The sequence below is a fragment of the Hippoglossus hippoglossus genome, chromosome 17, assembly GCF_009819705.1.
Source record: "Hippoglossus hippoglossus isolate fHipHip1 chromosome 17, fHipHip1.pri, whole genome shotgun sequence".
Taxonomy (NCBI): domain Eukaryota; kingdom Metazoa; phylum Chordata; class Actinopteri; order Pleuronectiformes; family Pleuronectidae; genus Hippoglossus; species Hippoglossus hippoglossus.
Genome location: NC_047167.1, coordinates 2,939,351 through 2,962,622, shown reverse-complemented (window position 1 = coordinate 2,962,622; position 23,272 = coordinate 2,939,351). Strand labels below are relative to the sequence as shown.

At 39.9% G+C, this 23,272-nt stretch overlaps 1 protein-coding gene across 1 annotated transcript in view; it reads right to left on the bottom strand.

Moving 5' to 3' along the window:
* The window catches only part of rab2a (RAB2A, member RAS oncogene family), a 28,545-nt gene extending 5,273 nt beyond the window's left edge, over positions 1–23,272 (bottom strand). Inside the window, exons 1-7 of the mRNA XM_034613032.1 lie at positions 23,044–23,272; positions 13,232–13,303; positions 12,636–12,703; positions 8,668–8,750; positions 6,453–6,545; positions 6,008–6,119; positions 626–694 (exon numbers count right to left, since the gene is read on the bottom strand). Coding sequence (XP_034468923.1) covers positions 626–694; positions 6,008–6,119; positions 6,453–6,545; positions 8,668–8,750; positions 12,636–12,703; positions 13,232–13,303; positions 23,044–23,089 — 543 coding nt within the window. The 5' untranslated portion in view covers positions 23,090–23,272. The remainder of the gene's footprint in view (positions 1–625; positions 695–6,007; positions 6,120–6,452; positions 6,546–8,667; positions 8,751–12,635; positions 12,704–13,231; positions 13,304–23,043) is intronic.

The following is a 23,272-nucleotide window of genomic DNA, read 5'->3' as shown; positions in this document are numbered from 1 at the left end:
GAGAGAGAATCAATTCAGAAGTTATGATAAAAACCTAAAAATGGAACCGTGGACAGGTTTTCACATGTCAACTGAATTTTGGGATTTAGCAAACCAGGTGTGAAAGTATTCTGACCATGATTAATTCTTGCTGACAGGCTGGATGTCTTGACGTTCCTGTCTGGATAGCTGTTTCACTAAGAAGATAGCCATCTGCCTGACTGCCTATCCAGCAGCTCAGTAAGTTTGCTATGCAGTTTACAGACAGACTAGCTGACTTGTTTGTTTTCTTACCAAATGACTGAGATCTTGAGGGATGTGTGGAATTTATGAGCTGGCAGATGCAGAGCGAGAGCAAGAGAGAGAGAGAGAGAGAGAGAGAGATAGCGTGTGGAAAATAGAGCAGGTGAGAGGAGGGAGTTTTGCTTGGCTGGAGTCAAAAGCAGAAGAGAGGAAGGTTTCCCCCCCTCTTTTTGAGGAGAGGGGGAGCGTTGCAAACCACACACACACTGCTGGAAAAACAACAGTGAGGAGAACAAAGACTGGAAGAGGGGAGAAAATGGCACAAAAAAAAAGAAAAAAAAAAAAGAGTGAGAATGGAGAGGTTAAGGGAGGAAGAAAAAAAGGGGAGGGAACAGCGTCTCACCTCATTGTTGATATCAAACACCCCTTCCTGGATCTTCTCATAGATCTCCTTGGCTGTGTTGATGAAAGCCTGAGACAGAGACGGGGAAGGACACAGAGAGAAAAGGTTAGATTCATATTTGTAAAAGCACTCTGATATAATAATACATCAAAAGGTTTGGTAGAAACCTATGAGGGACAAAGTGTATATTTTGTAGAAAATGGGCTGAACCATATATACAATGGTCCTAATGTGCAAAGAAGCATGAAACAAAGTCTGTAGCTGTACTCACTGGTTTAATAGTGAGCTGCCTGCTAACAAAGACAACATTTTTGATAGCACCCAAACCAGTTTAAAAATAAACTAACTTTCGAAGGAATATAGCTCAACATTTTGGGGAAATGCTTGAACAGTTTTATTGAAGATAGGGTGTGGTTAGTGTCTTTTAGCATAAAGACTGGAACACTTCCTGACCTCTGCTGTATAATAAACTGCTGAGGGGGGAAGTAAAGTAGATTTTCAGTTATCTGTACATGAGAATACATTTTTCTGATGACTGCTTATTTTTGCTCCCTGCATTTTAAACACAAATATCCCAACTTTCTACTCATTACATTTTCAAAACAGGCTGCTAACTTTCATTTTAATTGAAATTAAGGGGAATTATTACTTTTTAAATTTCGCATCATTGAGCGCTGCCTTCCCAACATCAAGACAGATTTAAAGAGGTTGAATCAGTACTTTTACTTGAGTGGTGTTTAACAGAAGTATCTGCACTTCTACTTGAGTAAAGAGTGTGTACTTTTACTACCTCTGGTAAACTTTACTCAGCACATACAGCCAGACAGATACTTGATTCTTAGGGCAATAATAACATTGATATTTGGAAATGTTCCATTTAATTGATTTCAATATACTGGTGACTAGTTTAGTCTTGATCAGTCAATGTTCCCAGATGGAGAACCTTTATTATGGAAACAGTCTTCTCATTATTTGTTTGTGTTTCGAGTGGAATGTCTTGTTACTTATTGGCTGATATGTAGGCCGATGTTAATAAATGTGCAATCAGCTAAAATCTGCCAATATATACGTCAAGCACTGTATTCCAATACCTTTTTAACTTTGTGTATCAAAATACACCTTTTAAAATTATATTTTGATAAGTCTAAAACTGAGAAATGTTATTTTACTGTTCAGGAATCGAGCTCTCACTTATTGTGTAGCTGCGGGTGTTGGGCAGTTTGAATTCAGTTAAATAAAGCCACCAAAATGACATTGCTTGACAGCCTTTGATCAAGTAAGAAGGGCCTTAATCTTCCTCAGTGATATCACATTAATGTCTATCGTCCACTCCCATTATTCTGCTTCATTGAAAAAAATAGATCAAGGCAGGAAAATGTGCTCAGAATGCTGTGATGTATGTGTGTCAATATGTAGACAGAGTAGAGAATATGCCCTTTTACCAGATTAGATGATATAATTGAAGACCTTGTTAGATGACGCATCAACAGAGATTATTCTAGGCACAATAATACACACAATAGGATCTGAATATACACAGAACACACACAATCTGTCACACTCTCTCTCTCACACAGGATCAGAGATGTCAGAACAGAGTGGAATTACGCTCCCTGAGCAACTAGCCTGTGGTATTGTTGCATCCGTCTCCAGGGAGACTCTTCTAATGTTTGTGTCTCAAGGGTCTAAAATGGAGAGCAACTGGGATCTCTCTCTCTCTCACACACACACACACACACACACACACACACACACACACACACACACACACACACACACACACACACACACACACACACACACACACACACACACACACACACACACACACACACACACACACACACACACACACACACACACACACACACACACAAATGCATGTTCCTTAAGTGGAGTCCTTAAGAACTGAAAAATTGACCTGAACTCCAATCTTGCACCCAGTTGGAAATAGACTCTTCCCCTGTTAACTCTGTCCCATATCCTTTCTTCTACACACCCTTGCATCCTTTTTACTTCATAACCTCCTATTCATCCTTTTCTGAGTTGATTGAAATATTAAATTCCCATGTCTGGAGATTGTAAAGACAGGTAGAAATAATAGGAAGGGAGAGAAAACATAAAGATGAGTAAAACATACGTAGAGAAACATATTTAAGGAAATTGTAACAAGTTAAGAGGAGAGGAAGAGCTGAGAAGGGGAAAAAAATAAAAACGATTAAAGGGTTAATCAAAAAATGAGATTAAGAAAAAAATTAAGTGGAAAACAGTTGTGCAAAGGAGGTCAACAGATAAGAGAAATAAAAAACTGAGCAGAAACAAGCAGCGGTTGAGAAAAGACTCAAGGAAAAATAAGGTAAGAAGACAGGATGTGGAGAGGAGACTGTGACAAGCTGCTTACAGGAATCTCCCTCACTCCCTCTCCCTCTCTCTGGACCATCCTCTCAGCCCTTGTGTCCACCCACAGACCCTCATGACAAACCCAGCGCCCTGATTGGCTGCTCGGTGTCGCTGGAGGTAGGGTGGAGGTTATGAATATGTATGAACCTTAACTGGTTGATACACTGCTGGAGAAGGGGGAGATGATGGATAAGAGGGGGCAGGAGGGGGAGGAAGCAAGTGGGGGGAGAATGAATGGAAGAGGGCAGGAAGACATGGAGGAGGAAAGAGAGGAAGACACGTTGGTTCAGGGGTGGGAGGAGAAAATGGATGGAGGATGGGAAGGGGGGAGGGGAGCGAGGACGGGTGGGAGGTAAAGAGCAAATGATGGACGTCGAGGGATGGAGTGCAGAGAGATGAGGGGATGGGAGGAGAGGAGCTGTATCGGGAGGATTCAGAGGACACTAATGAGACAAATTAATCATACCACACACACACACACACACACACACACCACCCCCCACCCACCCACCCACCCCTCCCCCCTCATCTTAACCCCAGAGCTCCACTCAACAGCAGTGTATGGGGGTGTGATTTTGCATGATATAGGCCAGGCAAGAGGCTAGAAAAAAGAAGGAAAAAAGCAGTGTAAACACACGCACGCACACGCGCACACAGTGGTGCCCTTGGCTAGTATTCTGTGCTGTGTAGAATGGGATTATTTATGTGACTGGATAAGTGAGAAAGGGGTCCCCGAGGACAACACCATGCATTCGTTGCACACAACAACACCAGGGGTGTGTCTCTGCGAGAGGCGGAGCACTGTGCGCCCTGTGCTAACTGCGGGTCATGATGCTAAACGTGGAGCTGGCGAGGTTGGGCTTCAGGTTGGTGAGCTGTGATGCTACAGGTAAACGGCCAAGGCAACAGGAGGATTGGTCTCAGTGTGATGGTTACTACGAACGAGCTGGATTTGACTTCTATCATTGATTACACATCTGTTCACTATTCAAGACAATAATGTCGTTTTTTAAATTTAATTTGCAGTTGTAAATGGGCTAACTCTGCTATTGTGTGTGATGCTGTTTGCACATAATTTAGTTTTTATGATGACAGAGTGCACCTCACTGGTGGTAATAAGGAAGGCAGGTCTGTAGCTACTACTGAGTAAAGGTTTCTGCAGGGAGGTAAAAGCCTTTTTATTACCACAAAGAATGCAACTTAGTACCCGTTTCCTTGTCACCTTGGCCAAAGTATCAAGTTCCAAAGCTTCCCAGCTGTATATCACAATAATAACTCATGACACAATTCATTAAATAACATGGAACCAGATAAGCGGCACAAAATGGCCAGACGAGTGGGCCAATGAAAAATGATTTAGTCATATAAGTTATTATTTTCTTAAACTGATGCTGGCCCTTTGTGAGAGGATAATCTTGACTACAGTAACTATCAGTACTGGCAGTGTTTGCTTGGTGCAGAACATCTGTAAAAGCCAATAAACATTTGATCACTGGTTTCCAAAGTTGTTTTTTAGCAACTTCAGTAGGGGCTTCCCATTAACGATGACACACAAAATCACACACGTTTTTCTTCATCTCCCCCCATGATTAATTAGGCAGTGGACTGTACTGATTATGAATTGTCACAAATGTTGGGTTTGATATGCTAACCATCAGTTTAACGTGTTGGCATGTTAACAATGGGTTATTACTATTGGACAAATTGAACCCGAACTTTGAACTGTCACAACCAATGACTGTAAATAAAGTAGTAAATAACTGCGATTGTTACATTGTTTCATTAACATCCACAAATTATTTTCACAGGAAAAAAGTGAGAATGTCAAAAACTAAACAAAAAGAAAACAAATATCTCCCAGTGAAAAAGTGGTGACACACACGTAGAAGATACAGGGAGATACTAGAGAGTTTGTGGCGATGTGAGCTAATCACGGTGCCTGTGCTTTGCAAAGAAAACCATGTGATCTCTGCAGCGTAGCTAATATGTTACTTCCTGCCTCTGCCTGCTGCACTTGGCTGCTCCACCTCTTGCCTGAATAATGGGGAGGATTTGTTGCTGTTGAGAACACGTATGTGCAGAGAACCTCTGCACAGATGTATGAAAGGCAGACCCTGGGTAAACTCCGGACTTTACCCGCAGGTCACCTCTGAAAACGGCTTTATATTGCAGCAAGCCACCAGGGCGAGATCACAATGAATTGTCTTTACTTCTGTGAGATGTGATATCGTCCATCTTCATATTATAGCTGTGAGGGTATGGATTTTTTCCCTCACCACGGTGATAAAGCCACAGTGCAGAGCCACCCCCATTCACTACAACTAACACTGCTACTACAGTTGCAAATCAAAGGTGGATGAGAATAATTGGAACAGGTCCCATTCTTAATGCACAGCCAACAGGAGATGATGGACATGGATCGAACTTTGCATCCATCAATGATGTGCTGAAGACAAAACACCATCAAAGCCTCCAGAGGGTCTGATGATTATAAACACTTCCTGACATTAATCATGACATTTATTATAGAGATTAAGATTTATTGCGGTCTTTGGTGAATTAATTCCATGCTTTCATTGTGCTCCAACAAATGGATAGCTCACTCTAGATACAGATGTCAGCAGGCAGCACTGATATCTGTGAAATAGCAGCTAATGTCTGTGAAATTCTGCTCTGGCACTTCTTACAAGAAAAGATTTATATGAGAGTTAGCATTAGTGATGGCCAGCAAGCAGCAGATTACTTTTAAGAAAGATTTTTTAACAACATACATTCAAAATGTAGAATTAATCAAAGCATCCCGGTTAAAATGATGGTGTGTATGGGTAAATCTACAGTGTGTGTGTGTGTGTGTGTGTGTGTGTGTGTGTGTGTGTGTGTGTGTGTGTGTGTGTGTGTGTGTGTGTGTGTGTGTGTGTGTGTGTGTGTGTGTGTGTGTGTGTGTGTGTGTGTGTGTGTGTGTGTGTGTGTGTGTGTGTTTACCTCCTCTACATTAGAGGCAGTCTTGGCTGAGGTCTCCATGAATATGAGGCCGTGTTCTCTGGCAAATGCTTCACCTTCTTCTTTCTTCACCTCTCTCCTCGACTCCAGGTCACTAAAACCACACACTTGTCAGTTGCATAACAAATTCTACCATAACTCATAAAAAGGTTGATGCTAATTACTAATAGATTTATAAGTTAAGTTATGAATAGCTTGAATTTTTCAAGTTTCAAGGTGTTTGTATCAACATTACATATGTGACTATAACTATATATAACTGTTATGTAAACTCTGCTACAGTGTGAGCTGTCATTTACCTGTAAATTTGAATTATCGTGGAACAGTTTTATTTACTTTGAGCATTAGCTGGACCGTTGATCGTCAAATCAAAGGTCGAGCAGGGGGCAGCCATCACTGTGTAATGATCTTACAGAAAAAATCTCACCTCTTGTTGCCAATGAGCATGATGACCATATTTGAGTTGGAATGTTGGCGAGCGTCCTCTAACCAGGTCGTCAAGTGGTTGAAGGTGTCCCTTCTGTTGAGACGAGAACAGATTTTTGGTTTCAGTTTGACGGTACTAAAAATAAGACTGAGATATAATCACAGATAAAGCACCTATCTGGTCACAATCTCCAACACGCACATAGATTTGACTTCCTCTTGTAACACAGATGATTAATGCACTTGTTACTTCCTTTTTCAAAATGTACAGCCATTTAGACATGCATTTGTACAAGCAATAACAGTTTTTAGAATTGATTTTTGTACTTTTACTTTTATTCAAAATCTGTGGATGTTTCTGGTTGTGCTTGGAGCCTTATGTCTGAAGGCCACTAGGACGCCCCAACTGCTGATCTTTCCCCTTTTTATTCTAATATACTGTATAGTACAATCAACCCAATGGCAACTAATCTGGAACAATTGTACAGTACCTATACACATATACAAATACACCCAGGGGGTTAAAAACAAGACATCAGTTCCATAAAAATACACTTTAGAGCTGGGCAGCTGGTATGAACACCCTACTGAATACACTACTGATATCATGCATTTATGTCACAGTTGGCATAATGTTATTGCAGCTCACTGAAGTTCAAAGTTGATGACAGTTTGCACTGGCTTCTCCTTGTTCTCATCTTACGTCCCTTAAGCTTGAGGCATTATGTTCACAGTCCCTATGGTGGCCCCAAGAGGTTCTAATTTCCAGTGAGCCCCACAATACGGAGCATGAACTCCATGCTGGCTCTAGTCAACTGACTGTTTACAGATTAGGTCAGAAATAAGAAACGCAGGATTCTTCTTCTGAACATAAATTGGCACAGAAATATATCATCAGGCAAATAGTCTTTTAGCACAGAAGAAGCTGGTTTTTGACCTTATGTTAATGCTGCACAAGAAAGGTCACAGGGTCATTAAAAAAAATCACTACAAATTAACCTCTGGGGACCAAAGAGATCAATAAGAAATTTTGTGTCAATGTAGGCTGCAGTCATCAATATATTCTGCTTTGGACCACGGTGTCGAATGGCTGGAGTAACTGACCTGCTGTTAGTGTGCTAAAAAAGGGAGAAAGTAAGGTTTCTGAAGCCACAAAGCTTCAACACCTAGTGGAGACTTTCATCCAGGTGGATGTTTATCAGATATCCCAGCAACATGGCTCTAGGGATGTAGGGATGTCAGTTTGTCGGTCGGTTGGACCAACACTTTGCTCCAGATGTTAATGCAATGATGTCAAAGCCTCATAAAACCTCTGCACACCCACACAAGTGTTTTTAAAAACGCTAGCTGGTTGAAAATGGGTGGAACTATAATGGGAATTAATTATGTCATAAATCTGTAAGTACCAATAAGAATGACGACAACATATCCCGTGCAAACGCTATGTGTCCACACCCACGTAGTCCTGGGGAGAGCTCTAATCAGAAACAGCAGGTGTGAAGATGGTTTAATAATCCTTTTCTCCCTCCGGCACCGACATGATTCATTTCTATGCTTTAGAGGGAAATGTCTCAACAATTGTTGGAGGGACGGTAGTAAAGTTTGTATTACATGTTGATGCCCCTCAGGATGAACGGTCATTTTGTTGGTGAACTGACAATCCCATCAACCCCATTTGAACTTCAGTGTAACTTGGTATGTGTGAACATTCTAAGACACAAAACTCAGAAAGCATATATGATGAATACTGTACCTGCTTGACGTCAGATGTTAGCATGCTAGTCCTGATGTTAACATTAGCTCAAAGCACCATTGTGCCCAGGTACATCCTCACTAGCACAGCAGTGAATGATTTTCATACTTATCTTTCTGGAATTGCATTATTATGTCATTCAAAGTATGTTTTTTTAATCAATTATAAATAATATGTCTAAAACACCATGTAATAATATATATATATTAATGTATTCTTTTATAACTGTTATTTTTTCTGTATGTTTTATGTGTTTTTTTTTATTTGTAAAGCATTTTTGTAACAATGTTTTGGGAGGTGCTCATAAGAATATGCTCAAAACCTATAAGATGAAACTTTCCAAGATACTGGGGGTATATCTTAGTTTTTAGGCTCTGGTCAGGACAGTCTTATCATTGCATTTTATTTCTCAATGTTCCTCAGCACAACTTGGTTACAGAGTGCCTGTCTGATTGGCCGTTACCTTGTGATGTCATAGACTAGCAGTGCTCCTGCAGCTCCTCTGTAGTAAGACCTGGTGATGGACCGGAACGACTCCTGACCAGCCTGCAGAAACACATACATATATTAATAAACAGAAATTGAAATTTGAATAATTGAAATGACCACGGACGACTGCAGATCCTCTGGTTTTCAGGCTTGATCCTGCTGGAGTGTAACTCCGGCTCAACAGGCCTGATTTGTTAGTCCTGCACTACACTGTCCCACCGGCTCTGCTCATCTATGAGTCCTGGACATGCAGTCTGGTCACATACATGTTCTGTACCAGTCCTGATTATTCAGCAGAGTCCAGCACCATGTTTTCAGTCAGTCAGCTGGGGAGGGGACAGGACAGAGCAGAGCCTGTAACTGGATACAATGGGGTTCTCTCTTTCTTTCTCCATCTCTCTTTCACAAATCCTTTCTTTCTCTCTGCCTGTGTCTACTTTCCCTAGTTACAAACAACATGGCAGATGATGTTAGCTGATGTGTTATTTACCTGTGGCATCAAAAATGACTCGTCAGGTCACCTTGCAAATTGAATCCCTCTTCCTTTATCACTCCTTTATTGCCTTACCTCCACCATCTCTTCTTTGCATTGCCCATCTTTTCATTGTTTTCCTATAAATCCCTAGGTCTCCTCTCTTTGTATCACTCCTTTCACCATCTAGAATTCTTACCACCACCCCCCACCATGTCCATTCATCCGCCGTCTCCGACCGATGTACTGTAACAATGTTGTCTGTGTTTCATCCAAGCCAGAGCAGAAAACAAAACAGCGCTCTATCCTAGCAGCTGCAGCCCTGCACTGCTCTGACCTCAACAAAAAAGCCAGTCAGTCACAAACAGTCTGAATCATTCAGCTAGTCAGTGGAGCAGGCTGCCAGTGCGTCACCAAGGAACTCAGTCTGGTGGTGAGTGAAGCACTCAGTCACTTAGTCAGTTAAAAAGTCAGCCAGGAAGTAAGTCAGCCATTAAAGATCCTCCTCTTGTCTCGGGCAAGTGTATTTTTTTGGGGCAAGTGTAAGAAAAAGATGCTTGTCCCACTGGACAAATTAAAAGTAAACAAACAAATTCAGCACAAAAGGAAAAGGTCAGGGTCATGAACAGGAAAGTAATGGCTCTGATGTAAATAAAAACTATACAATTTGTCACTTGTTAATAATTTAAAAACTAAGTTTATGATTGAAATTTACTGAATGCTTTGTGGACTGTGTAACAACAAGACAATCAGTGAAAATGGAAACCAACCAAAACTAACAATGTCATACTCTAGCCACTTAAATAGGATTGATACATTTAATGTACATGCTGACAGTTTGGATGCCTTTAACTGATTTGTGTATTCTGCATTTGCAAACAAAATAAAAAAGCAAATTGTTAGCCAGATGAGTGATTGTTGTTGCTAGACTAGAGCCATGTAAATGTATTTGTCCAAAGAACAGGTGCCTCTAAAGTGAATGCTGAGCCCTGCTTAGCTAGCAAAAACATTTAAATTAGTCAGCCAGAGGACCAGCCCGTGAAACAAACACCAAGTTAAATGGCTACTGGAACAGTCAGTCTTTCAGGGGGCAGTCAACCAGCCACTAATGCTATTAGTGAATAAATGATAAATAAGGGTGAAAGAGAGGGATCGCTGGGTCTGTCTGCCATCTGGCCTACATGCTTGTGTGTAACACACACACACACACACACACACACACACACACACACACACACACACACACACACACACACACACACACACACACACACACACACACACACACACACACACACACACACACACACACACACACACACACACACACACACACACACACACACACACACACACACAGAGAGAGTTTGTCAAACTCTTCAGTAGTAGTGGTGTACAATGAGTCCTGTGAGTGAGTGCTACTGGTTATTATTTTAACAATCTAACATTTAATATCAGCACTGTGAATGTGATTACCCAGCTGCTATGATAGAAACCCTGCAGTAGTCGGAGTTTTGACAAGCACGACCGACATCACTCAGGCCGCCTTGTCTCTCACAGCATTTTTAGTGGAGCGGTGGCTCCACCTGCTGATCATATGGCAAATTGCATGCACACAACACCTTGGAAAGAGAAATTTTCCCTGGGATAAAACTAAAGGCCAAATCATTGCATCTCTATTCACTCTATTTGATTGACCTACATGGAAATGTCACAGGGTCAAAGAAAGGCTTTATGAACGTATGGAACGCTGAAGTGCAATATTTATTGTACATGGCAATCTGAACCTTTCTTGATGTGAGAGTAGTTAAAAATTGTCACACTTGCCAAAAACAATATATTGTATTTGCTAATTTGCAACAAATACATAAATAAATAAAAACAAACAAAAAAGTTAGCTGTGTGAGTATTAACTCTTGACCATATTCAATGTGTAGTTTATCCACCACAGTGAAAATGTTATAGGCACTTTAGATGTTTATTTCATATCTATGATTTTGCAGAACTATTATCAGTGACAGGGAAAGCCCAAAAGTCCTGAAATATATTGTATAACCCCCACAAAGCCCTGATTTCAAATCATAATCGAGCCGGTCATTAGACAGGAACACAGACTGCTCCAAGGGGCTTGGAACAACTGTGTGTATGTTTACCTGATATTTTTGGGTTGTTTTAAGTGTGGTCACAGAAATTAATCAGTTTGATTGATTGCTAAATGCAATCAATTGATGGTATTATTTGTGACAGCATGCTTACTTTGATTTTTGTGCCTACAACTTTTGCAAAGTAAAGTAAATGGTGATACAGTATCTATGTTGGTATATTATATTGCCTTGCTGCACCAATACAGTGTGTTCTGAAAGGAACAGAAATCAGATTTCAGACATCAGACAGTTTTCACACTAATAAGACTGTGGCAGCACGCCAATGTTTCATTTGTCCTGCCCAAAATATCACTCATATATTGATATTTTGAGTGTGTAAAAACAAATTTGGTACATATTTGGTTCTTATAAAAAAGGTATCTAACTTTGTTGGAGAGTTTTTATAGTTGAGTTGTTATTGTAGAGCTGTACATAGACTCTTAAACCCTTGCCGTCTTCGTAACTGATCTTTTTATAGTCTTAAATAACTTTTTTCTTGTAATTAACGGTTATTTATTCTACATTTATTCTGATATGTTCTTATCCCTCATTTAGCTTCCTTGTATATTGTACCTGTCTGTGTATGTTTTTGTGTACAAGCTGTAAATAAATAGAGAATAAAGCAAAAAATTATAAACTGACTGAAGGTGAAGTCTAGAAACATGCATGTTTTCATGCAAAGCCTGAATGGCTTACAGAGAGGGCCGGTAAAAACTAAGACAGAAGAACTGGATCTTTCACCACGGTCCACCAGACCGGCAGCCAATAGGGACTTGTCTTGTTACACCTCTTTGTGTACACACCGTCTTGTATGGTTTTTCCTAAAAAAGGATGAGGCTTTCCTGCCTTTTTTCCACCATGTGGCTGCTTCGGACTTTCATGGAAAAAAGGAGCATTGGCAGCTAAAGATAATAAAAAAAAAACTGACACACTGTTAACCTACATAAATATTTGTATTTGGGCCACTAAATGCCTGTTTACCTATCAAATAGCCTCTAGTTTTTAGACACAGAGACTGACAGAGCAACACCCCCTCCTCTTGTTTGTGTTGAGCTTTTGATTTACATTCATCCCATATGTTGCATCTCTGGTCAGACTTTTTAAAGTAGATATGAAAACTACTTGACCTATTTTTATCATTAAGGTCAATTCACTAATAAGAACTGTTCGAACACACTCAATATTTGTGCTGATTGAGTTAAGACCATTGCCCTTTATCAAATTACTTTTAATTTGATGAATTTGAAAAGTACAACAAACCAGAAATTGTGTTACCACCACCTGATTTTCAGTTTTTCAAAATAAAATAATATAAACAATAGTTACCGTATCCCAGATCTGCAGTTTGATCTGTTTGCCATCTATAGTGATCATCCTTGCTCCAAACTCCACACCTAGAAACAAAGACACACAAAAAAGAGTGGCAGTGAGAGTTGTATTCCAACTGCTGGAATAATAAATCTTGTATTTATTAATCTAACAGTTATGTCATGTTTGTCCCCACTGAGATGACATCAATTGTTGTTTGTAGCAGGAAGAAAGTGGAAACTAAATCAGAGGAACTGGTATGTATGTTTAGAGGTATATGAATCATTAGCAATGACCCAAAAATTGTTCACTTGGTCAGCAGCTTGAGGCTAGCTACATATCATTACAGTACAGTACTACTTTATTAACACCAAGACCAGAAAGGAAATAATGTTGTAGCAGCCATTTTGCATATATATCACAAAAACAATGAGGTAGAAACAATGCTACATTTTATGAAATTACTAAACAGATACAAAAATATATACATTATATAATATATATAATATAATATATATATACACTGCAAATAGGTTCTGATGTTAACTGCTTTTGAACTAGAAACCTCTGTTTCAATTTATATGAAGATATTTTGTATGGATGTGCGCTCTTACCAATGGTCAGGTCGTGAACTGGCTGAAACCTCTTGTCTGTGAACTGTAGTAATAGACATGACTTCCCCACACCTAAAAAAACAAAACAACAACAACATTTAATTAGTGTATAATACAGTGTCTTATAGTACACACAACAGCATGAAAACCACTCCTGATTCATTATCAGGGGGGGGGGGGCGGCGTCGATAATGCTTCTAACACACGACAGACGCAAAACTGAAAAAACAAACAAAAAGAAAACAAATATCTCACAGTCAAAAGGCTGTGTCACACACGTAGAAGACACCGAAGTAGATGTCAAGAGAGTTTGTGGTGATAACAGCCGACACCAGTGTCTGTGTGTTTTAAAGAAAATCACGTGATCTCCACAGCGGAATAAATATGTCACTTCCTGCCTCTGCAACCGGCTGCTCCACCTCTCGCCTGAATAATGCAGAGGATTTGTTGCTGTTGTGAAAGTCTATGCAGAGAATGTCCCGCTGTGTCTGAAAAGGGCTTTAGTGGGAATTTACAAATACACAATAACAATGATTGCCTTGTCCATATAATTCATTTAAGCTTAATATGGAAATGTTTGAGCCATTATCCAGTTCAAACGAACCTAGCGGGGAGCTTCCACACTACTTTTTGCCAACCTAGTGCGAGTCAGCCAAATTAACTTGAGCTAGCTGTTAGCGAGCAAACTGACCAGCTGGCTTCTTTGTATTTGTGAGGCCACTGTTGGTTTTCCAAAGGGTACTGGTGTATCTGCTCACCATTAACACCACTTTAAAGTATGATTTCATTTGTGAATGCTGCACAGACCCACAGACTCTCAGATGGAATGAGATACAGCCATGTTGTGTCAGGATACATTTCTTTAACTTTCGATGTTTGGCTTATATTGGTTTCACTACTTAAATACAAATGCAGCAGATCATTGGATTACAAATTAGATGATGATTCCTGCAAATTCCACTATGAAGTCAAAACTAATTTCAATCACATTCGGCAATTATGTGGAAATGATGTCTGTAAACAGAATCAACTGATTCTAGCAGCAAACCACTAGATCAAAAACAGTGAGCTGTAATTTCCTTGACAAATGCTAAAACAAACACAGAGGAGTAAGAAACACACTAAACAGGTTTGATGCAGCAGTGGCTGCACTGCAACTGCAATCATTGTCTTTTTCAGCATGTGTAATGCGATTACCAGAAGTGACAAACAATGAGCTATATCTTATCACAGAGGATAAAAAATAAAAATATATAAATGAGACTTATTGGTCAGTGTTCCCCCTTAAAAAGTCCCACACAGGTGATAGAGAAATGCACTTTCCTTGAGAAAAAGTCATTTCCTGGCAACAAAAGAAGTGGGGGATAGAACTAAGACGACAACATGAGTTACACAAAACTTGATTTTACATTTTCTGGCTTCACCTTTTCAAAAGTGAGAATCTGCTTTGTTTCTCTGTTGTGAACTGACAATCCATCCATGTATAAATATATCATTATAGAATTATTATTGAATATTGAGTTTTTGACAGTTTGTCAAACAAACAGTTCTTGGTCTTAGTGGTTGAAAATGACCATTTGATTTGGCAAATTCCACCAGCTGAAGCTGGCTGAACTTAAAGTGCATTGATTTACCAATGATAAAATCAACCTTTGATAAAGTCTGATTTACTTTAATGTACTTTACTGAGATTGAACAAGAAAGACAACTCCAGTGTTTGAGAATATGAAGGACAGGAGAGTAAAGAAGCAAAGAGGATGCTAATGAGACGGCCAGAGATTCAACATGGTGACAGAGAGGGACATGGTCTTCCTCCTCCATAGTTTCCAAGGGTAACCACCGCCAGGCAGTGGCGTTGCTAGGCAGGAATTGCGTGATGATGATCATAAGAGATGGATGGAGGGATGATAAGGAGTGCAGCTATAAAGAGGTATTTTTCACCTCCATCCAAAATTTTACACTATTAACAGACCATTCCAGCAGAGCGTTACTTCCAATTTCTGAAAATCAGTTATTTTCTTATATACAGCTGCACCTTAACTTACAGGTATCAAAAGATAACTGTAACATGTAGGCTGATTACAGCTCCTATTTACAATAATTTATATTTTTCAGGTAGCCTATTAAGAGATGAACATGCCCACTTCCAGAGCCCAATGTTACATCTTGAAATCAACAATCTAAAACTGAAAATATAGGGTTATTATTAAAGCTTCGAAAAGCTTAAACTATCTTTGTTGATTTTTCTGAAGAAAAATAGTCAAGATGATTAATTGATGATCAAAATGATGTTATTTTGTCCATTCAAGGTCCAATCTTGGGGACCTTGAATGTACCATAGTTTACAGCAATCCATCCAACATTTGTTGAGATACTCTGGACTTGGGCCACTTAAAACACAGTAGTCAGAGGCAAAACATTTGCTTCCAGTGTTTGTTGCCAAAGGAAATGAGGCACAAGAGGAGAACGATTATTTCATGTACTTTTTAGTCAAAGATTTTAAGTTGAAATATCAATGATAACAATTATACAGACATGTACTGGTGCCCAGATACTGAATTGATCTGTATGGGAGAAAGCAATTGTCTGAGTCAATTGATAGAGATTCTCTTGAGTTTTTTCTGCCAGCCCCCAAGTAAAAACTCCTGATAATGTCAGAGTGAGACTATGTGAGAATACAGAACGTATTCAGCATCATGTAAATGGTTGTTTTACCTACTTTTCTTTAATCAGCTACATAGGTTGTGCTGCAGATGTGTCTGAGAGCGGATAAGGCCGATGAGATGATGCACTGCTCACTTACAGCACTAACCTGAAGCTTAGCAAGGTCAGCAAATTGCAATGCAATCCCCAATGAGAAATCTAAAAGGGAGTCTGTCCAGATTAACTGTCCTCCCACAATAACTACTACTGAGGTGTGTTCAAGCAACGCAACTGTGGCTCTGGTACTCCAGCTGCCCAATAACAGTCTGTTAACGGTCCCTGTGGCTAACAGAAGGGAACTCAAAAAATACATCTCTGTGGGACTCCGTGTATCAGAGGTCTAAAACACTGGTGGTGTAATAATCATAGTGTCACCTGCTTGAGTCCTGTTGGGGGAATTTGTAGCATTTCATCTACTCCTCCATCACTCTGACACAGTAACCCTCAAACAGAAATTCATTAAACATGAAGACTAATGACAATATTACCTGGTTTAAAACGCAGTTCGTATAGTTGAGGTCTGTAAGTCTAATGGGCCACACATACCACTCAAGAGGATCAGTTAACATTCCTACAGTGTAGTAAGTTCAACAAACCACACAAAGTACTCACAGAGCAGATTAAGACAGTGGGCAAAACAAACCTACACTTTCCATATGACAAGGAGAAATACTGTGATGAATTAAATCCACTGAAACAATGACTTCAATCTTGCCAAGTTGGCCTTACAAGACACATTTGACAAATGTGTTCAGTTAGAGATCAAACACTTGGCCAGGCTTTAAAGCAAAATGTACATGTAAAAGATCTGAAAGTATAACTGATTAGTTGACTGAGAAATAATTTGATAAGTGAAAGGTAAAAAAAAAAAAAAAAAGCATCTGAAATGTGAGAATCTGCAACTACTCATATCATCATAGACTATATATATATATATATATATATATACACACACACATACATATGTGTGTGTGTGCGCGCGCGTGTAAATCAGACAAAATAAAACGAAGATATTACATGGGTACTTGGAAATTGTGCTGGGCAGATCTTCAAAGTTATTTTTTAGAAAAAAAGTTTTTGGTGAATTTTTACAGATGTTCAGCACATCCCCACTGGATTATAGGCGAGTGACAGATACCATTGTTAAAAGGTTTCAAATAATTTTAATGTTGATTTGTATTCACCAACATCTTCAGTAAAAAAATTGACTTACGAACTTCAGTCCCTTCATAATAACTGCTTCTCCCACTGACCAGTGATCCACCAAAATTGTTAAAAATGGGGTCAAGGCAGAAAGTCTGTGGCCGAACAGGCAGTGTTTCATGGAACAGACTATTTTTGGAGGTTCAGGCATAGAGACTATAATTTCCTCTAGAGTCAGTGAAACTTTCAGCAAATCAGATCTGTGGTGGACAGGCTGGCTTGAGGCCAGTGGCATAAGGGAATATTCAATCCCCACTAATTACCCAGTAGTTTTTTCCTGAATAAATTCAAATGTCTTTTTTTGCCTTTTTATTTATTGATGGCATTCAGTAGAGCAGTGATTCCCAACTAGGTGTAGATGTGGGGTATTTTTGCAGTTGCTCAGGAGTACAAGTAGAAAATTGTGAAAAAAACAAACCCACATGTTCAATGTGCATTTAATTAAGGTACAACAAAAAAAGTCCTACAGCCAATTATTCAAGTTTATAGTACCCAAACTTGCCAGCCCAAGGCCAAATGACAGCAGGGTACAATCAGCTTCCTATACATTACAGCCCGAGTTCATTGCTCCCAGAGATGCCTGTAGTCTTAAACAATTCAATTAAAAAGATCAACTACATTCAGTCCAGACCACCGACAGGAAGTTCACCAACTGGACTTAATCTGTGAATGTTATATGGGCAGCATTTTATACTCCAAGACCACCAAGATGTCCCCATCTGTGCTGCTTTTTAACAAGTGCTTTAGGTTATTGGACTGATAAGTGGTTAAAGGAATTGGACGACCAAAACTTGTTGGATCTGTGATGCTTGATTTCAGTGCAGCGCTCAATGTTGTTGAGAAAAAGCTGCAATTAAGGCGCTGTGGCTTCTTACTGACTGCAGTCTCTTGGATGGAGAGCTGTCCATCTGGGTCAAAGCAAAGCGTTTTCCAGATAGCAAAGTATTCTGTGGAGGCAGCTGCCTTGGCCCACTCCTATATCCACCCACGTTCTGCCCCATGTCGTAGGACCGGCAAAATTAGTAATGTATGCCGTTGACTTAACTGCGCTGCACCTTTATGCAACTAAACAAAGTATTACATAATTAATTAAAATTAATGTTCTGGTTGTGTCGAGGAGAATAAGCTGATTTTGAATGTATCCGAGAAAGAAGTACATTGTCTTTGTCTCAATAACAATGCTTGGCAGGGACTCTCAATGAACCAACTTACAAAAACTAAAATCGCTCAAATTCAAGTAATAGATAATCGCTTAGCATGGTCAGACCATGGACAGTAAAGATGGCCAATTTGACTGCACCCCAAATGTGAAGCCAAAGAGGTATACGTCATAAAACCCACCTCCTCCATGGGATGTGGACCAAACTAAAAAGTCAAAGTATACATTAAATATATTTGTCCCAAAGATAGTTTGTCATTTTGTGTAGTTCCCATCACACTGATGTATGTTCAATTGTTCATCTTTCCAAAAAGATGTTATAAAAATGAGGTGAAACATGATTGACAGCTTAGACTGACTCGTGATTGGTCCGAGTGTGAGTATCGACAGGAATTTGCTACTGAGGCGTCCATCCCTCACATCCAGAATATTTTTGCTTCCTTTTTGGATAGTGGGAGGAAGCGGAGACCTGTTGTCCATCTTTATATTCAGACTTTATCAACACGAAAATTCTCTCTGTTTCACCATTAGACATTAGGGGATAAAGTCCCTAATCTTTCACACCTTGGTTACTCGGTGGTTGTGTGGTCTTGTCCTGAATAGAAAAAAATGATATAAAGTCTGCAGCCACAGAACTCATTACCTACACAATACATCATCATATGGCACCATGACACCAACAGTTATGTTTGTTTTGGTCTTGCAAAAATTAGACTATTTGAAACTCTGCATATGCATTGCTATCTGATATGTTGACTTAATTGACCTAATAACTATGTAATTTTAGTATACCACCAAGGTGTCAGTCAATATCTGTACGTCTATCTGTATGTTTTGTATGCCGTCAGTGCATGTAAGATTTCTATGTGGACCACAGGAAGGTTAGAAACCACTGTAGCTGAGAATAATGGATTTAAAAGTATGGATAAAGAATTACGCAGTGTTACCATTGTGAAAACTGTTAGGCTACTTATTTTTGAATGTATATGTTTGTTAAGTTACCAGAAAACAGTGATCATCACAGTGATCATCACAGATGCGAAATTAAGGAATTTTCCACAGCAATTCCAACTAGTACTTTTGGAGCTAGCAAACCAAAACCACAACACGAATCTTTGCACCACATTAACCACATCACTGGTGTGGACACCAGTTGCTATGGTGCAGGTAAGGGTTAGGCTGTGAACTTGAGGGCAACAGAGAGGAGAGCAGGGCCTTTGGAGTGTGTCTGTGAAGCATCTTTTAACAATCAGCATGCACTGGTATGGAGACCAGATGTTGAAACTAGCCTACTGGTCATTTAAAATGAGGATATACTGTTACTTGCTTCAGTAAATCATGACTCAAGATGGGGTACAGAAAGGTACACCCATCTGAAATATGACAAGCCTCCGATAATGAAGCTCAGGTACAAAGTACCAACCATTGAATGCCAACTAGTCTGCAGAATAAGGAGCTGACAGATAAGATTGTAATGTAGATACAAAATAATAAATAATTTTTTGTTATTAGAAACATGGACAACAAGTTGTAAAAGGCTGAAACTTTCCACAGCCGCACATCTAAAACAAATGGTGGTAGGACTCCAATGTAACCAAGTCTTAATTTTGCCATTTGCTCTTTTTCTCATTAAAAAGGGAATCCCCATAAATTCACTATAAAAAAAACAATTTACCATGTACAGAAAATCAAAGGTGAAACAACTATTAGTAAACTGCAGATATTAAAAACATCCCAAAACTATTAGTCAAAAATCATCTACTCCGATGTATTATTACATCTAGAGTTTAGCCAATTATAATTCAAATGATTTGTTGGTTACAGCCTCAAAGATTACAAAGGGATTTAGCACCATGTTAGTCAATATTTCATGAACTAAAGTTAAGGAATTAGTTCTGTGTTTAAAAGAACCTGACTGACTGCTTGTGCAGGTTTAAATTACCTTTAGCAAACAATTAGGCTGAAAAGATTATCATCAGAACCAGTTTGCATGATGCAGAGTCACATTTTAACACAGAATAAAAATATAACACAGAATTATGCCCATATGTGCACTCGATAGGCCAGTTTCCTGCCTAATTTGTATGTGTGCTACATGTGTTATTTTCACTGATCTCTTTGTTGAAAGAAATCTTATCATCCAGCAATCATAAGCAAACATCCTCCAACAAAAGTGACTCCCTCAGATATTTGCAGTCCAGCAGCTTTGGCTCTGATCATGTTGGACACAGAAATTACTAAATAGATTTTTCAATCTGTCTGCACACACGCTTTTTGTTGCTCATCTAAAAGAAATGATCTGTAATGTGACTGCAAAGATTCAGTTACAGCTGCAAAAGAAGTGCTTCTTTCCATTTGTGTGGTATATTTTTTAGATTTACTCTTCAATTATATTTCAGTGCATTTCTTGGTCCAATACGATTCAGGTCCAGACAAAACAAAGCACAACATCTGTACATCCTTGCATTTATGATACATACATGTAATATCTGTTTAAGGAGTTATTGTGTTGCTGGTGGAAGTGCTACAGTACAAAATAACAGGGTTTATAATAAGTTTATCCAGCAAAATTTTATGACATTGAGAAGCAGCTGTGACACTTCTGGTCACATACTGACCAGAAGAGTCACAGCGATAAAATGTATCTATGGCTCTGTGTACATGCACACATTCTGTTTATGGTGCTTATCCTCATTTTGATTGTATATTCAGGACTATAATGTTTAGATGATTGAGAAATTTAGTTATTCATATCCCTGTAAAAAATACAAGTAGCGTGGTTACTTAACGGTGTGCTGTTTATGGAGGCACCTGATGTTTAATGTTGCATTGGTTACAACAACTACTGGCAATTTGATGAAAATAAGACTGTCAGAGAACTCTTTGCTCTATTAAAAGTCAACATCACGTTAAGTATTTGGCTTATCCACCTCATTGCCAACAATGGGAGAGTGACAGCAAATATTAAACATGTCCTCCACTTTGGCCGGCATCGTGTTATCACTGCCACCACACAGAACCAGGGCGCAGTGGATTAAGACGCGACTGCTGGGACCGGGTCATCATGATGGGAATTCGGTGACACAGAATAGCGAGAAAATTCCATAAGCGTAGGACATCTGTGTATTGGCGGTGTGTCACAGATTAACCTATTTAATGAAAACGACTGAATCCACACCTGCACAGGTAGTCAGCGATGGTCAGAAACCATGGAGAGATGTATAAATGCCAGTATCCAAGTTACTTACAAATTAATCCAGCTAGTAAAATTGGGTTTCTCAAAACTGGGATAAGGGCTTATCCGGGATGCTGAAATCGACATGACTTTGACATGCTTTAATAAAAAAAATGGGAGACTAGTGTGCATGTACACACAGTCATTGGTAGTTAATAACATTGTAAAGCTGAAACTTGATAATACAGTGATCATTTCTACAATATACTAAGGACCCCTTAAAAACGCTCAGGCCATACTTGGCAAAATACACACAACTTCAATGAACAGCCAACTGCACTGGGTGTTTCTGGTGTGGGCATACATGGAATCAAGTTAGCAACTTGGCTGCAGCTCTCTTCTGTACGCTACTGGAGATAAACAGCAACAGCAGTCAAAACTCTTTCGCAATATCACTGAAGTAAACATGTAACCCACCTGCGATCCCCTAAAAATAAATCCACATACATTCATGTTGTCATCCGTTTCCAAACATGTTCATCAACTTCTGCCACAATATTTGTTCTTGCCCAATTATTCTGTGCTAAAAATGTACGAAAACAAACTGCTTGTAAATGATCACGAGTAGTATTTAAACTAGCATCTCTTCAACTCGAAGCAGCAGTTTGGGTGCTGAGTGCATATTGGAGTTTGTGGTTTGGCTGCATGTGTTGAATCATCCTGACACATTTCTCCCTCCACCTCAAATGACTGCTGTTAATCCTGTCTGTCTGTCTTCTCTCAAACCAGTGCTACATCACCGTCCACAGCAGCGTTCCAAATGCACCTGCTGCCAGCCTGCACGTTATCGCAGCAGGGCCCTCATCAGGACAGCTAGCTACAAATATACACACATGACAACATGTACTACTGCTCCGCCGGTTTCACACACATTGGCCTAAACCAGGGACACGGGTTTTAAGATAAATACATGATAGAGAAGTCAACGCGGTCCAATTCGTTCACTAGGAATAACTCCCCTACGCCATTACAAGGAATATTGAGAGGCTTTAGCTTGACGTTGTGGCCTTTCCAGGAGGAGCAGCTTAGCTCAAATCAACATTGTTTTTGACGATGCAGCCCCAATAAAAGAAAGGTGGAAGTAATGATTGTCAAAATTGAACGCAGCGCCAATCCGTAGCCGTGACAGCTGTTTCCTACATATTCGGTGAAACAGCAAAATGCTAGCTAGGCAGTTAGCTGGACTTGCTAGCTGTGGCTAACACCCCCACCCCTCGGCGCAAACGGACAAAAGGCCCAACATTTATCTGGAAGTGTCAACAACTGCTAACGCCAAAGTGCAATAGGAACTGCGTGTGTCATGGCGCCTGTGTGCAATTTCCCGTCACTGTCACGGCACTTTAGATCCTAAACAAACGGGTTAACGGGGAAGAATTGGGAGCTGTCATCCCTCTCCTCGGCTTTTACCACGTCATTGGACCGACCAACACTGCGGAAATGCTCCGCTGGCTAACTGCTAGCAGCTAGCAGGATGCTGGCCGCCAGGGTGGCGGGCGCTCGCTTCAGCCTTACCCGTGTCTCCGATGATGATGTATTTGAAGAGGTACGCGTACGCCATGGCCCCTGCTTGGTACAGTCAGCTGTCTCGACCGTCACGCTCTCGTTGAACCGACTGTGAACCGTGTGGAGGAGGCAGCTGGATTCTCTCGGTCTGTGTGAGGAAGGAACAATAAACAGCCGAAGCCTCCGCGCTACGTCACAAGGTCCGCCCTCGCCACGCTACAGTATGAGGCCTTCAGGG